At 45.7% G+C, this 15605-nt stretch overlaps 2 protein-coding genes across 10 annotated transcripts in view; both read right to left on the bottom strand.

Moving 5' to 3' along the window:
- rbm24b (RNA binding motif protein 24b) overlaps positions 1-5370 on the bottom strand; it is a 5934-nt gene extending 564 nt beyond the window's left edge. Inside the window, 5 exon segments of the mRNA XM_025008129.2 lie at positions 1-2; positions 5-123; positions 3802-3856; positions 4742-4865; positions 5030-5370. The exon segment at positions 1-2 is cut by the window's left edge and continues 564 nt beyond it. Coding sequence (XP_024863897.1) covers positions 1-2; positions 5-123; positions 3802-3856; positions 4742-4865; positions 5030-5197 — 468 coding nt within the window. The 5' untranslated portion in view covers positions 5198-5370.
- Positions 5371-9211: 3841 nt separating this feature from the next.
- The window catches only part of kif13a (kinesin family member 13A), a 41970-nt gene continuing 35576 nt past the window's right edge, over positions 9212-15605 (bottom strand). For 4 of the 9 annotated variants that reach the window (XM_037980485.1, XM_037980486.1, XM_037980487.1 and 1 more), the window contains 9 exons: positions 15468-15560; positions 15232-15384; positions 14941-15018; positions 14807-14860; positions 13810-13924; positions 13590-13741; positions 12433-12576; positions 10465-11563; positions 9212-9610 (listed from right to left, as the gene is read on the bottom strand). In XM_037980485.1, coding sequence (XP_037836413.1) covers positions 9477-9610; positions 10465-11563; positions 12433-12576; positions 13590-13741; positions 13810-13924; positions 14807-14860; positions 14941-15018; positions 15232-15384; positions 15468-15560 — 2022 coding nt within the window. In that variant the 3' untranslated portion in view covers positions 9212-9476. The remainder of the gene's footprint in view (positions 9611-10464; positions 11564-12432; positions 12577-13589; positions 13742-13809; positions 13925-14806; positions 14861-14940; positions 15019-15231; positions 15385-15467; positions 15561-15605) is intronic. The other 5 variants (XM_037980489.1, XM_037980490.1, XM_037980491.1 and 2 more) reach the window with 2 other exon arrangements.

The following is a 15605-nucleotide window of genomic DNA, read 5'->3' as shown; positions in this document are numbered from 1 at the left end:
CGCAGGTACGGCGACGTAGCGGCGGCGGCAGCGGCGGTCGCTGTAGCTGCCGAGGGCTGCACGTGAGGGATCACCACGCTGGGCTGGACGAAGGCCTGAGGGTAGACGTAGTGGGCCGGGATCCTGCGGGACAGAGAGAGACACACGGGGGGGTTCAGAGCACGGCCACAGTCGGCCATCTTTCCCACGCTGCGGCTAGAAGTCTGGAAAACCGAACAGCAGGCGCCAAATATGTCAATCCAGTCCTCAGCACAGCAAATCCATTCATTAAAAACTGAGAAACCCCTACCTAGAAACGAACCGTTAAAAAGCAGCAAAACCACAAAAGGAACACAAGTGCAGCTGTTTGTTTTTTTTTTGTTTGTTTTTTTTTCTTAATTTTTTTTTTGTTTTTAAAGCACCCGCATGTGAAACATTAAAAAGAAGACACAGCCAAGCTCTGCACCGCTGAAAACCATATTTGACAAAATGCGAGCTGATCACAACAACACCACAACATATCAGTTCAAGGCCTGGACTGATCCTGCCCACCGGCTGGCACACCAACACCACGCATAGAGAGGCATGCCCACACGGGTTAATAGGTCCTGAAATACGAACATATGGGGCAAAATAAAATAAAATAAAATGCCTCGCTTTGCTGCCAAGGTGCAGCTTTTAAATCGAGCTCATCGTCGTATCAAGTGGCTGCTTGGATGAATCATTTATAACAGGTGTGTTCAGTAAAAAAGATATTTCATTACAACCTCCATTTCTAAAATAAAAAAGTATGTGTATAATGTAAATAAAAACTGAATGAAATGATTTTCAAAATCTCATAAATGTATGTTTTATTCAATGTATCAAAAGTTTAAACAAAAAAACTGCACAACTTTTAGGGGAAAAAAATGTAATTTTGAATCTTTGGCAGCAACACATCTCAAAACAGATGAGACAGAAACATGTTTCTGTGTCTGAAGCATCTCCTCTTCTTCTACCATCAGTCTGTAAACGTTCAGGACCTGAGGACAGCAGCTGCTGGAGGGTTTGGAGGAGGACATCGTCCTGTCCTCGTCTGATGGACGACTCTTGATGTTCAACAATCCTGGGTCTTCTTAGCTGGAGCAGATGTTGCTCTAATACCTGTTTACACTTTTCTGCACTGATGGTGTCTGTTCATCTGTGGAAGCTGCTCATGCCAGAGCCACTAATGCACCCCCATACCATCAGAGAGGCAGGCTGTTGAACTGAGCTCTGATAACAGGCTGGATGGTTCCTCTCCTCTTCAGTACGGAGGACATAATGTTCCTGGTTTACAGACAGGGACTTATGGACGTCCTCCTGACTCCATGCAGGGACGTCCAGAACACAATCAGACCTGGTTTTAATGCAGCCAAGATCACCAACGTCCAATACTGACCTTTGACCTCGTCCTCTGAGCTCAGAGGTTCTCCAGATTCTTGAAACCTTCTGATGATGTTATGAACTGTAGATGATGGGATGTCAAAAGTTTCAGACCCAGTTTTCCTCAGACCGGTGAACCTCTGCCCAGCTTTACTTCTGACAGATTCAGCTTCTCTAAAAGGCTCTTTTTATCCCCGGTCCTCTTACTGACAGCCTTTTGTTGGCCCCGTTCCAACTTCTTTTGAGATGGGTTGCTGCCATAAAATTCAAAATATGGGTTTATGGGATTTGGAAACCATTGGATTCTGGTTTTGTTTACTCTTTACACTTTCACCCCATCTCTGTTGGAGCTGGGGTCCTGAATCAGTTTCAGCATCTTGTCAAGTCGGGGTGCATAGATGAATAAGTTTTGGTGTAAACCAAATATGTGTTTCAAGATCTAATAATATAATAATAATAATTAAACAATAAGAGGACTGAATTCCACCTGAGGAGGTTTCACAGACCTCTGTATCCGGGTAAACTTGACCCCATTTCAAACTTCTGCTGAAGTCACTCTCAGGAAATATACTGAGCAGCAGGTGGGAATTATATTTGTCCATGGATAAGTTGCCCCCTTCCCTTTACACACACACACACACACACACACACACACTCGTCAACTTGACTGACAAGGGAGGCTGGAAGCATGCTATTTTTGCTCCTCTTGTCATCTCCAAAGGACAAGCTGATCCCCTGCTTCAGTCACACGTGGCACAGCGCCCGACAACTGCCTGCTGCGCTACTGTTTCACTCCCGCTCCTGAATTATTAACGATCGGGCCGGAGGTGTCCCAGATGACTCAAAGAAAAGACAAAAAAAAAAAAAAAAAAGAGTAGGATTCTGTGAAGAGCCTAACGTTACATTTGCATGTTTGGAACCGAATCATGACACGTCTGTAAATTTAAAGCCTGACGAGACGAAAACGAACTCTTCAGCTGCCTAAAGGACGCCCGTCTTCGGCCTGCGAGCTAAATAAAGGCGTTTTGTAAACCGGCGGGACACGTGGGTAATCCCCAGCACAGAACCAAAGGGCCGGACGGGCGCGCGGCTCGGGCCCACCTGTTGTCCGCCGCCGAGCCGTGCGCCATTCATTATTCACAGCGCCGCCGGGTGACTCCTATTTTCCGGCTGAATTTGAGAGGCTCTGCGGAACAGCTGCTGGCTGAGACCTCCGTCCCCGAGCTGACAGTGTCGGCCCTTTTTTTTTCAGCACGCTCCTAAACTAAAACCAAACTTTATAAAAGTTGTTTCAGATCTGTGAAATAGTTTTGTTTCTCCCCCCAGCTTTTCAGGAAGAACCTCAACACTGTAGTTTTGCTCTCTTGGTGGTGAGGAATAAAAAATAAATAAATAAAGTGTAGCTTTAAAACTAAAACTCTTCAGCGGTTTCTCATCGAAACACACAGGTTTGTGTTTGTGGCGCTGCTGTTAAACGACACAAATAAAGCAGAATGATCAGTACGGTGTGCCTGTATAGGAATGAAAGCAATAGGTTAATGTAAAAACAACAACAACACAGCATCATGGGTAAGGAAAAATAAATAAGAACTCCCGCATGCAAGCCAGAGTTTGTTTTGTTGCAGGGGATCGATATCGAGGTGAACGCAGCGTGAGTCAGCATCAGCCCACCCCTTGGACAACAAAACACTTCAGGTTAACTCGAAACCGTTGGTGATAAAGAAACAAAAAAGAGACGCTAAATGATTAAAAGTGAAAAGAATCACCACTCCATGGCAGAGTTATAACTCCCTGAAAACTGATCGAGTCTCGCCCTCCGCCCCGCCCCGCCCCACTGCAAGTAGAAATAGGCACACAGTTAAGCTGAACACCACATCATACGGAAAATCAAGGCACACAGCAGTCTATGTACTAAAGAAAAACTGTAAAAACAACAACAACAACAACCAAAGACTTCCATGCATCTAGTCACCAGTTTACAGGCAACACTTTAGCGCTCTGCCCAATGCAGACTCAGCTATTCCTCAAACCATCCTGCCCCCTTCAGCAGCTATTTTAACCGTTACCGAGCCTGTCAGATCAGAGAAAGATAGATACATGGGACAGCGTGAGGTCGAGTCCTGCGGTGGCTCAGATGGAGGGGAGGGGGGTGAGGGGGGACAGGGACAGAGACAGAGACAGAGACAGGGACAGGGACAGAGACAGGACGTCTTCACAGTCCACCCTCAAGCATCAGAGAACACAGTCTAAACACTCACATGTCCTCATTCAGGGTGGAAAAGGGGGGGGGGGGAGACAAAAGAAGAAGGTGGGGAGCAACAATAAAATGCAGGTTTAGAACATAAACAGATTATACTTGATTATGAGACATGTTTTATTTTCAAATGAAAAGAGAGGGGAGTTTGGTTCTGAACGTACCCGTACGGCCGCTGGATGAACGCTGGATGGATCTGAGGCACGCCGAAGGCAAACCCTGCGATGAAGACAAAAAATAAATGAGACTAAAGAGCCGACCGGGCTAAAGTCTGTGGAATATCTACGATCAGTCTTCACACTGTTGTCCTGCGTTTATTTATTCTCTCTCTGCAGCTTCTTTGTTTCATCTAAAGGCTTCTGCATCCAAACCTTCGGCTCATTCAGGAGATGGACGCTGCGGCTTCTGGTTTTTATAACTTTAATACTTTTTAAAACCTTTAACTTTATTAGTAAATATTTCCCCATTTAGAAAAAAACACAGCTTTTTGTTCACATTCTGCTAATTTTAGCTTCAAGCGAGCTCAGTTCTACTTTCAGGTTTTATCTTTGCAACATTTAGCTTTTAGCAATCCTTTTAGCTAGTTTTAGCTAGCATGTTGCTACTTTTAGGTTCTACCATGCCCTTTTTTTTTCAACATTTAACTTTTAGTTAGTCTATTTTTACTTTTAGCACGTCTTCTGCTTTTTAGTTTTTCCTAGTGCTGTTACTTTCAACTATTCTGATTCTTTTAGCTTTTGTTAGTCTTCTGCTATCATTAACGACCGTTTTTCAGCTCCTTCAGCAGATTTCGACTCTCAGCATCTCTGCAGATAGTTCAGCTTCTGTCTGTGGTCCAATTCGGTGGTTCTCAAAGTTGGGATACAGACCCCAATGTGGGTCATGAAACCTCAAGCCAGGGTCCCTAAATAATCTAATAATCCTCCATTTGAAAACAAACGTGATAAAAACAGCCGTCACAGATTACCTGATTAATGTGGATGTTCAGACTGTTAGAATTAATCAGGTTATCAGTGGTTTTTTTTTGTGTATTTAAATTGCTAACAGATGAGGTCAGAACTTCTTTTCGTGGCTGGGGAAACTCCAACTCGTCCGGTTCCTCACCTGGCTGTATGACCCGGGGTTTGGCCCCCAGATAGGCCAGGTTTACGTTGGCCTTCCTCCCGTCTATGATGGGGTTGGGGTCCTTACAGGCCCGGTCAGCCGAGGCTCGGTCAGCCATCGTCACCTGACACAAACGGCACACCTCAGTCACTGTTCAAACTATAATAATCCCTTCATATTCAAACATCTTTATTAACCGTCATCTTCTCTGACTGAGAGTAAAAACAACCTTCTTATAGTTTTTGAGCCAGTTTACTGGAACCTCTCGGAGCGTGTCTCTTTACTTACAAACCCGTAGCCTCTGGATTTCCCCGTCTGCCGGTCGGTGATAACAACAGCCTCCTCGATGTCCCCAAACACCTCGAAGTACTTCCTGAGGCTGGAGTCGGTGGTGTGATAAGGAAGGCCTCCCACGAAGATCTTGGTGAAGGTGGTGTCTTTCTGCGCCGAGTGCATCGTGCGTGGAGAGGGGTGGGTGGTGTCCAGGTGACTCGGCCCGAGTTTTTAGAGTCAGTTAAAACCAGAGAGAAACTCAACCAGAGAGAAACTCAACCAGAGAGCGTGAAGTTCCCAGTGCCCGTCCCCGGTGAGTGTGAGTGACTGTGTGTCTGTGTGGGGCTAAAGGAGGAGGAGGAGGAGGACACCTGTTAGTGTGCTGTGAAGGTCGGCCAGTTGTCAGAAACTGAGCTCCACCCAGATCTGGGTTCAGGCTGCCTACTGTCACACAGCTGCTGCAGGGAGCCCCAAAGGACTGGAGAAACACCGGCTCCTGTTCTCTCATTGTTTTGTTGGGTTTTTTTTTTTTTAAATCCCAAAATATCAACAAGTCAAACAGAAAAAAAAATCATCCTGAACTTTATCCCACACCCCCGTTTGAGCGGTTTTCCAGCTACGCTGAGATGCGACGGCAGCCATGTTTCGTTCTACGACACAGAGTACTCGGAGTGAGGTCACCGAGGCTCACGGGAACAAAAAGACCACTGGAAATATGCAAATCGGCTCCCGAACGGACCAGGAAGAGTCAGCCGCAGAGACACGCAAAACGTGTGCAGAGTACACGGCTGCAGATTTGTGAGCGGTGCTCCTCGAGGGTTGGTGTTCGCCTCCTCCAGTTGGTGGTTCTGGTTTTACTCACAGGTCAAAGGTGTCCCCCGCCGCTGCTACTCAGAGGAGACGTTTCTGTCATCCTGTAGGCTTGAAGCAAGCGTCCCTGCTAACGTTTGAACCTGCAAGTTATGAATAAAACTCTAAATGTAACGCTAATGTTGTGCACAACTGATTGCTAAAACTCAACACACCAGGATGACAGTTATCAAGTTTCTATTCACCGTTATTCAAGGTGGAGCGTTTTATACAACACAGCTGTTTTTATATGCCTATAATATTATGGTATGGTAGACAATTTCATGTTCAAGCTCTAACTATGCAAACTGCACAGCTGGACACTTGGGATGATCCCCATTGATTTCAAGGTCACGGGATCAAAGGTAAAGGTAAAAGGTGACCCATTTGTCAAATCCTGTCTGTGGTCTAACTGCAGCTGTGTAGCGTAGGAATGTCAAACTTCACAGCTGGACACTCTCATGGGTTGGGGATGATCACTATTGATTTCAAGGCCATGGTGTCAAAGGTTAAGGTCATAGTTGAAGCCTTTGTGAAAACCTTTAGGCACATGTGTTCATGATTCCTGTGTGAGTGAATTAATGCTTTGGATTTTGATCAGTCTGACAGTTTTCTGGACCGTTGGTGGTTCTCTAGTTTTCAACATTTTTAATCAGTTTTAAACAGATTTTGTCATTTTCTTCAAGATTTCTCTCTTCTGTTCACTTCAGACGCTGATATTAATGTCAGGACTAAATGTATACAGGCCAAAGTCATGTTTAAAATGCATGATTTTAGAAGCTATTTTCAAAATGACCTAGACGTAAAATACTAAGATGAAATTAGATTCAACGATATTCAGCGTCAACTGAGAAGAAAATATTCCCTCATCGAGAAATCATAGAATCCATTACTCATAAGAGCTATATTACTGTTACAAACATTTTTAAGCCCCCTTTAATATCGAAATAATACTGAAATTAACTACAGGTTGAAATTTCTTTTCTAGAACAAGAAATTAAAATGGTTACTTTTCATTCTGCTCGTCTAAAATCTAATATAACGAAGGATGTAGTGCTGTTAGTCACACAAAAACAGCCGAAGAGCTGGAATGAGTCAAATGAAGAGTCGACAAACCCAGACGGACTGTAAATGTTCTTTTCTTGAACACTGTGTACCTAGCAGAACATCATAAATACAATTCTGTACATTATAATAGCGTAAATACTATGTTCAAATACATTTCTATTTACAGCTCCTTATCAGGGAGAGCAGCTTTGTTCTCTTCTTTAAAGGTCTTGGGTTTCTTTTATTTGCTTCAAATTACAGCGTGAATATTTTTTGTCAGTTTTGCAAAAACTACATTACAGGACAACTAGTCTCCTCTCACCTTCACTAGTTCTGCGTCACTTTTTTCTAAACTGATGCTGTCGGTCTTACATCCGATCCCGCACGTGGAAAAGAGCATCCAGTACCTTTTAAACATGAGGACATACGCCAAGTCGCTTACAGCTAGAGTTCAAATCTTTTAAAACGGGGTTCTGTGGAGAGGTTATGAGTAATTACAAATCAATTTGGGTGATTTTTGAAGTGATGTTCTGTTAAATAGGTAACAATAGTACTTTATGAGGAGTGAGAATAAAAAAAAGGCTTTTTGTCCAGGCTAGGCTAACGGCTAGGCTAACAGCTAGCCAGACAAGGGTCTGTTTTATATTGTTTTTCAGGGTTTAAATGATAAATACTACCTTTTTATTATTTATAATCTATATAATGATAAATTAACAATAAAAACATGAATAACAATAGTACTTTATGAGCAGTGACATCAGTCATAGAGCACAGAAAAAAAGGCTAGGCTAAGCTAACGGCTAACCAAACAAGTGTCTGTTTTATATTGTTTTTCAGGGTTTAAATTATAAATAATTTATTTTTATTATTTATAATTTATATAATAATGAATTAACAATAAAAACATGAATAACAATAGTACTTTATGAGAAGTGAGAATGAAAAAAAGGCTTTTGTCCAGGCCAGGCTAACGGCTAGGCTAACAGAAACAAGGGTCTATTTTATATTGTTTTTCAGGGTTTATTAAACAATTCTTTCTTAAAAACAAAATATTGGTGTGAAATGCTAATTCAGTGTTCTTTCACACCAGTGTCTTTTTGGAAAAAGAGTTTTATAAGTCTGGAAGAAGTTATAAAATGGGCTCTCATGGCTAGCTGTTAGCCTAGCCCGGCTGAAGGACTTCTTAGCACTCTGTGCTCTACGACAGACGTCACGGCTCATCAAATCACCAGGCTATCCTTCTAATGTTTTACCTGTCGTATTATATTTAGCCTTGCTGTTATTTCCAGAGGAAAGATAAAAACATCTCTGTGCAAATAACAGTGTAATGTGTCGCTGACGGCGATGTAAAGGTTTATAAAGTAGTGCCTGGATGAACCGCTGAGACTGAAGCTGTTCTAGGACAGCCAAAAAAAAAAAAAAATCCACTTTGGTGTGGCTTCACTCAGACTAGCCATTAGCTCGTCACTTTAGACAGAGTTAAACTATTTCTCCAAGCCAAGGCTGCACAGAAGGCGATCTACAGCAGGTAAGATATTAAACTTTCCACAACACCCCGCTGTAAAAGATCTGAACTATGGCTTTGACATATAAACAAATCAAACTATCAGTCAGTCATCAGAATCCCTCTGAGCTTCGGGATACACAGGTTTCAGGTCCAACACAGTTTTGTCACTGAGCGTGCGGTCTCTTCTCATGCAAACGGGACAATAAGGCGTCTCTATCCCCCCCCCGGGGCCTCAGACGAAGCCTATAACTGCTTCGTCCGGCCAATCTGAACATGGACACACAGTTCTCCAGCCGCAAAAAAACAAAAAACAGAACGTCTTCCTCAGTCCAACACAGACGACAGTTCTCTCTCCAAGAATCCGTTCCAGTGCAACCGAGGATCACTTCCTCCACAGTGCTACAGTACATCAACAGGATAATACACACCTGCAAACACTGAGAGCAGCCCTCAGGTCCGGCAGGGTTTCAGGTCATGTGGCATTCCTCCTACACACGTGGCACTAAGTTTCACTGGGATACGTCGGTTCTTAGCGAACGCCTCCATATACGCGTACTAGACAACAAAAAAAAAATAGCACGTCGGTCATAACAGCAGATATGGAACCGTAGTTCTTTGGTTAGCCCTGACATATATTGATGTAAAATATCAACGTTTATTAACAGTAGTACATTCTTAATCTTCAAACCCCAGGTTGCTTCATTATGAGCCTCGGAGAGGAGGACGCACCGTCATACAAAAATATTATATATAAATCTTCAAAAACCAACGGGAGGAAACGAGGGTTCAGTCCCAGTTCCAGGTTGAGTCTATAAAAATATGTATAGAAACTCAGATATGTGCATAGTGATTTCTTTTTCTTTTTTTTTTTCAGTGAATAATAACTAGAAAGTAGTTCATTTGAACGCACAGGTAAGATGTGCCTTTAAAAAAGCAAGAACACCAACAGATTGAGTCAGATCGGAGAGTCCGAGTGGTCAGAAATCAGGTCCCTGCTGTTCCACGGAAACAAACAAACAAACAAACAAACAAAAAAACAAATCAGTTCTTCTTTGGGTCCTATCTGATCACAGTCTGAGGTTCTGTGTCCTTCGAGGGTGGTCCTCTGCTGAGCCGGGACGGCTTCACAAACACGCCGTGGCCTGGGGGGCAGCGGAAGTACACCCTGCCCTGGACGGTGCCGTTGTGCTTCCCTGAAGGAGGGTCAGGACAAAACAAACAAACAAACAAACAAAAACAAAACTGGTTTAACGAGTTCTCTGTCATTTTGTCTCATTTAGAATACAGACACGCAAAGAAAAACAACACAACCAGTTCCTAAATTTGATCTCCTTGTAAGTTTTGTTTTACCGTTACACCTGTTCTCGTCTCAAATGAGTTCTCTGAGACCCTTTGGGTGAGACTTGTGTCTTACGTAAACAACGCCGAGATGAGTTCTGAGGACTGGGCTCACAGCGAGGAGCACGTTGGCTCATCTGGTCACAAGTGTTTGGCTCTGAGAGCGTCTGCACTTGGCAGTAAAACTCGTCTTAAAGTAGCCTCTCGTATAAAAACAGAACACGGAGGTTACAACATTAGCTGGAGGCCAAAACACTTTAGTAATGTTGAAGTGTTTTCAAACACTCTTCAACTCATTTTATTGCAAAACATTATAAAACGCTCATTATTCCTTTTAAACTTTGCTTTTGTTGACAGGATATTATGAGGAATTTACGAAGGCAATTTTGTAAATTTACTGTCAAATTACAAAAGCTAAGTACTGATTCTTTTTTCCCCCCGTTTTGTTTAGTTATGAAGAATCAGGAAATTATAGTTTTAACACAGAAAACTAAATATTTTGTTACCTTTTCTAACAGGTCAATATGCCATGAATTAAAAGCAAATTAAGTTATGAACCAGTAATATCTTACCTGTTGTAGATAACTCTTTGAACGACTTCAGGAGTTTAATTCTGACCAGTCATTCAAAGAGTTATCTACAGCAGGTAAGATGTTAACTCCTGGTGATTCCACATCTAAATGTTTGAAGTGGGTAAGTAAGGACTTACCCACTGCCATATCCAGCTTCACCCCGATCCATATCCCCTTGGCGAACTCCACTCCTCCAACATAGTAGACGGTCCCTCTCCTCTTCCCCACCCACACCTGCTCTCCAGGCGCCATCCAGTCGGGAAGCTGAGCCACGGGGGCGCTCTCGTCCCCGCTGGAGTCCCCGGACGGCTCGGCGCTGCTGGGGTTGGGGCTGGGGCAGGGGCTCCCGTGGGGCAGGTCGCCCTGAGCCGGCTCCTGGATCGGAGGTTCTCCTCCCGCTCGCTGAGCTGGGACCGCTGGTGACGGCTTGAGTGGAGAGGGCGGAGCTGAGGGGGCGGAGGTGTCGGGCGCCGGGGTGCGAGGCGGGGTGGCGCTGGCGCGGGACACGGCTACGCTGACGGGGCGCTCATAATCAGGACGTCCGCGCGTTGCAGCTTCAGAGTCGGGCGTCGCGTTGGGACCGTCGGAGGAGAGCTGATCGTCAGGGGCACGAGATTCGACGTGTTTTGGTTTCTTCTGGTGGTTCGTGTTTTCCTGCCCCCACCCTTCAGTAAAACGCTCTAAATCCTCCTCTGCGATGCTGTCATCAGCACCTTTAAAGTCTGTGAACTCCTGGCTGGTGCTGAGGACACAGTCCTGAGGACATAAGTGCTGCTTCTCTGTGCAATCAGGAACACTGACAGGTGAGGAGGCTGAACCGACGAGCCGGTCGTGAGCCGAAGGAGGCGGCTGCCGCGCGTCGTCGCCTGCCGAAACACTTTTGGTCTGGGCAGCGGCCCTCCCGGCGGGACAGCCGAGAGGCTCGTGGGCCTCTCTGGCGGTGCCGCTCAGGTGCTCGGAGCTCTCGCTGGTGCTGAAGGGGGCGTCGGACAGCGTGGCGTCGGAGGCGCTGTGCGAAAAGTAGCCGCTGGTGCAGCTGCTGGCGGTCGGGCTACGGGGCGCCTCCCGTTCTCCGCCCCGGCCTCCCCTCAGGTCGGAACGAAACCCGTCCGGATTCTCCAGCGTGGCGTTGTAGATGTCGAAGTCGGCGAAGTCCTCGGGGATGTAAGCCTGGAAGCCGCTTCGGGTCGCGCTCGGGTTCAGGGTCACGTCGGCCTCCTCGTCCTCGGAGTCGTGCTGTTTGAGACGAGAGCGGCAAGACAAGAAAGTCAACTGGAGAAACACCTAAACACGTTTTCTTCACAACGTAAAGAGAGCTGAGACAGAGACAGTGGTCAAATGGTACGATGGGAGTGTGAGCGTAACGTACGACCTTTGTTTCACCTTCTTTGTTTTGTCTCTGTCAGAAAATGACATGAAGACTGCAGCTCCAGGCACTCCAAGCAAAGGTGGGGCTCTTTTGTGTTGTTCATTGTGTCTGTAGGAGCTATTTGCTGTACGTTTGGTTATAATTGCTTAGATGTAATACTCCAATGAGGCCAGTAGGGGTCACCTTTGGTATGTTTTCAATTTGCTATGGTGGCGAATGTCAATTCAGTGACAGGGTGGTAGGCTGGAAGAAGCCTTTGACCTTTAATGTCGCTGTCAAACTGGTACAAACTTCTTCCATGTGGACAGTTACTGAAAGCTGTACGATCAGTGGACGTACGGCGAGTAATAGAAACAGGATTCAAACGCATGGCGGCATCAGAGCCGTCCGACAGCACCTCGATAGAACGAAAAGAGCAACAACAGTAATTATCTGTTGTTCGAAGGAGCTAAAATAGCTTTTAAGAGTCCCTGCTGGGGGTGTTCTTCAGCACAGAAATCAAGAAGGTGGAGGGGAGGCGTGCAGATGGGACAAAAAATGAGCGTAAAACGAATAAAACCTTTAGAAGTGAATAACCTGACATGTGACTGACTGTGATCCTGTTAATGACATCTGATGGTGTTAAACTTTAAACCAGCGGCTCATTTTGACGCTCTGAGCGCGGACGTGTAGCTGTGAGTCGTTACCATGCCGGTGCTGTGTCAAAGCTCATGCGTGGGGTCCGTGCGGCACTTACGGCGGCGTGGCGGAGCTGCCTGCTGGCGGCGGCGGCGGCGACAGAGGTGGGAGGCCTGCAGTGGCCCTCGCTGCCCGCCCTGGGTCGGCGCCAGGAGCAGGGAGGGGGGAGCGGCGCGGGGCCGTCCGCACGTGAGCGCATGCTCTGCAAGATGGGTCAGAACAACAGCGTTCACACACACACACACACACACACACAGGGCATGCACGGGGCTGCTCACACGGTTAGAGGCATGCGGGCTCGTCAGGGTCACAAAGTGCTCCTCCCACTCTCACGCTGGTGTTCTCCGAACGGTTAAAACATACCGTGCAAAAGTCTTAAGAAATGAGAGGACAGTACTAGTTTGTTTTAGCTCTTTTCGGCTTAATTTAAGATTTTAAAAAAAGCACAATGTTAGTTAAAATGATCAGAACAGCCAGACGACCTTTAGACTTAAGCCAGCTGAGCTTCGGCAGGTTAATCATTTCCGGCTGAAACAGATACCTGTTAGTACGGAAGAGGATTAGGGCCACCAAAAAAGAAAAAAAAAGAATTCTGACTTTAAACTCAGAATTCTGGCCTTAATCCTCTTCCGTATGTTAGAAATGTTACAGGCGGCTGGTAAGAAGGCAAAAATACGGGAATGGTTAAATGAGGAACTGTTTCAGAATGGGTGGACACGACACACGGACCTTACGTTACTGAAGGATGGACGTTTCCCCTCCGAAAAATGTCAATATCGGAAAGAATGGAAACGCTTTCCTGATAAGAAATCCCACTGGATCTGTGAAACATTTTATGTTCTGTCTCTGACCAGAAAACCTGTGAAATGTTTTATTTCTCTCTTCCTACATGGCTCTTAACTACTCTTTTAACTAGTCTTTTAACTAGTCTTTTTGTTGTTATTCTGTGTTTAAAAAAAAAAATCAAAAAATGTTCAATAAAAACAAAGTTTAAAAAAAAAAAAACCTCTCCGGTTGAAGTCAGGCTCAGAGGAGCTTTGAGGTCAGCACAGTTTCGTAAGCAAAATGGATGATGCTTTAAAGACAATTTTATTTATGTTGTTTTCTGGAAACGGAAGTCAATATGATAAATGCTAAAAGCTGACGTGGAACTGAAGAGCGGGTTTAACGGCCCGCCGAGCAAAAAGACAAATAATCAGCCGCTCTCGTCTTTACCTCTTGTCCCAGAAGCGGCCGGGCCTCCAGGACCTTCTTCGCCTTGTTCTCCTCCCTGACGGGAAGCAGAGACTTGAGGAACTTCGGCGGCTGCGGGGAGAGGACTTTGAAGGGGCTGGCGCTGAAGAAGTTTGGGCTCTCTGGAAGCGAGCCTGTGGGGAAACGGCCCGAGTCAGGATTTGCTATTGCGGCTGCTAGAGCTGGGCTGGGTGTGGGTTACCTGGGTGGTGCTCCCTGGTTTTGACGGGCGTGGTGCAAGGGGGGCCGTCGTGGGTGCAGGAAATGTCTGCGTGGTCACAGTGGTCCTGAAGGACAGCACATACAGCCTCAGCAAGCTTCGTGATGTTTAAAGAGAAAAACAACCAGCTGTTTTTATTATTTACACTGTGGATCCAAAGTAAAAAGTCTGGAATATTTTTATCTTTATCTCCTAAATCAGTAAAAACTAAAGGTGGTATCTCCCAGGGCTGAGCCTCTTAGGGACTAGTTGGGAGACAAAAAGCTAATTTTCAGCTAATTTTGAGTGTTTGCCGCTGCAACAACCCCACAACTGTTTTGAGAGGAAACTTGTGGCACAGACTGTTTTCGACACGTTCAAAAAGAACAAAAGTGAAACTGGGACACCCCGGAGACTCCCGCTGGAACAGTGGCAGCACGGTGGGAGACAAGCTTTAAAGGCAGCGCTTGTTTTCTCGGCGCGACAGAGTTTCTCCCAAAGTAGTCGCAGCTGTTCTCAGCTTAGTTTCTGTAAAATCCTACAGCCGTGTTTCGACACCTGCACCGGAGCTTTCTTCTGACAGGAAACATCTGAGGACCAAAACCTGTCCCCCACCAAAAAAAAAAAAAAAAACCCAAACTGGTGATTAATTAGAGTTATTAAAAAAACTGGTACAAATCTGCCCATTTTTATTTCAAAAATGTACTCCAGTGGATTAAACTAAGAACGTATAATAATAACTAATAATGTCCACAACCTTGGATGCAGTTTAGCAAGAGCTCTGTAGACAAACACTCGGAGTTCAGTCAGACCGAAACAGGAAGTTTGGTCAGTTTTTCCCCAACTAACCCCAGCTGCACGCGCTGAAAACTACAGACAGATGAGCTGTTTTCTTCTTTGCATTCAGCAACAAATAGGTTCATTTTGCATTTCACGTGATTTGTTTTCAAGCTAACCTTTGGTAGAAATGTGACCCTAAAGACAACAACACAAAGCAAACCTGATGCGTCCTGCCGTCGTCGTCCTCCGTCAGGTCGGATTTACTACACGAAGACTGGACACAGAAAATAATATGACTGGCTTTGACACTTTGGGCTCTGATGATTCTCTACAACTAGCCGGTGTTTTAGTTACCTGCTGAACGTTTGGCGTGCTGGCGCTCCTTCTCAAGTGTCTCCCCCTGGTGGCGAGTGCTTCCTTCACGGTTACAGCCTGTCAGAATGAGAAGAAACTGCTCAAGACGAGACGATGCAAATGGGCAAACACCTTGTGCGCCTACACAGAACCCGGTGAGAAGTGGATGCTAGTTTAGTTTTAGCTCTCATTTAGCGGTTTAGTTGAATTCGATGTAACCTGTAACGGGAAGCTGATCTTCATATTAAAATCCCAGAAACGGGTTGTGGAGCTCGTTTTTTGCCGTTTCACCTGTCGCAGCCTCTCCAGGCTCAGGATGTTCTCCACCTCCAGAACGCCTCGGGTGTATTTCTCTATGTAGGTCTCTCCGTCCGGAGTTTCCTCGGTGTCCCCGCGCGCTGCCATCAGGGCCAGGGTCTCCCTCTCCTCCGGCTCCTCCGACGCCTGGAAAGAGGAGCGGGACGGCTTAGGGCAAATGCCGGCGAGTCGGCCGTGAATCAAATCTGCGGTGCGTTGCCGCGCTGGACCTTCGGTATGTTGGACACGATCTCGTAAGTGACTCCGCAGGAGTAAAGCGAGTTCTTCAGGGACATTCTCCTCTTCAGGCTCTGGGTGAAGCTCTGAACGAGACAGGAGATAAATCGTGCTGGCGGGCGAAGTGTCAA

Source organism: Kryptolebias marmoratus, linkage group LG16 (genome assembly GCF_001649575.2).
Source record: "Kryptolebias marmoratus isolate JLee-2015 linkage group LG16, ASM164957v2, whole genome shotgun sequence".
In the NCBI taxonomy this organism is placed as follows: Eukaryota; Metazoa; Chordata; class Actinopteri; order Cyprinodontiformes; family Rivulidae; genus Kryptolebias; species Kryptolebias marmoratus.
This window is presented reverse-complemented; position numbering and strand designations above follow the sequence as displayed.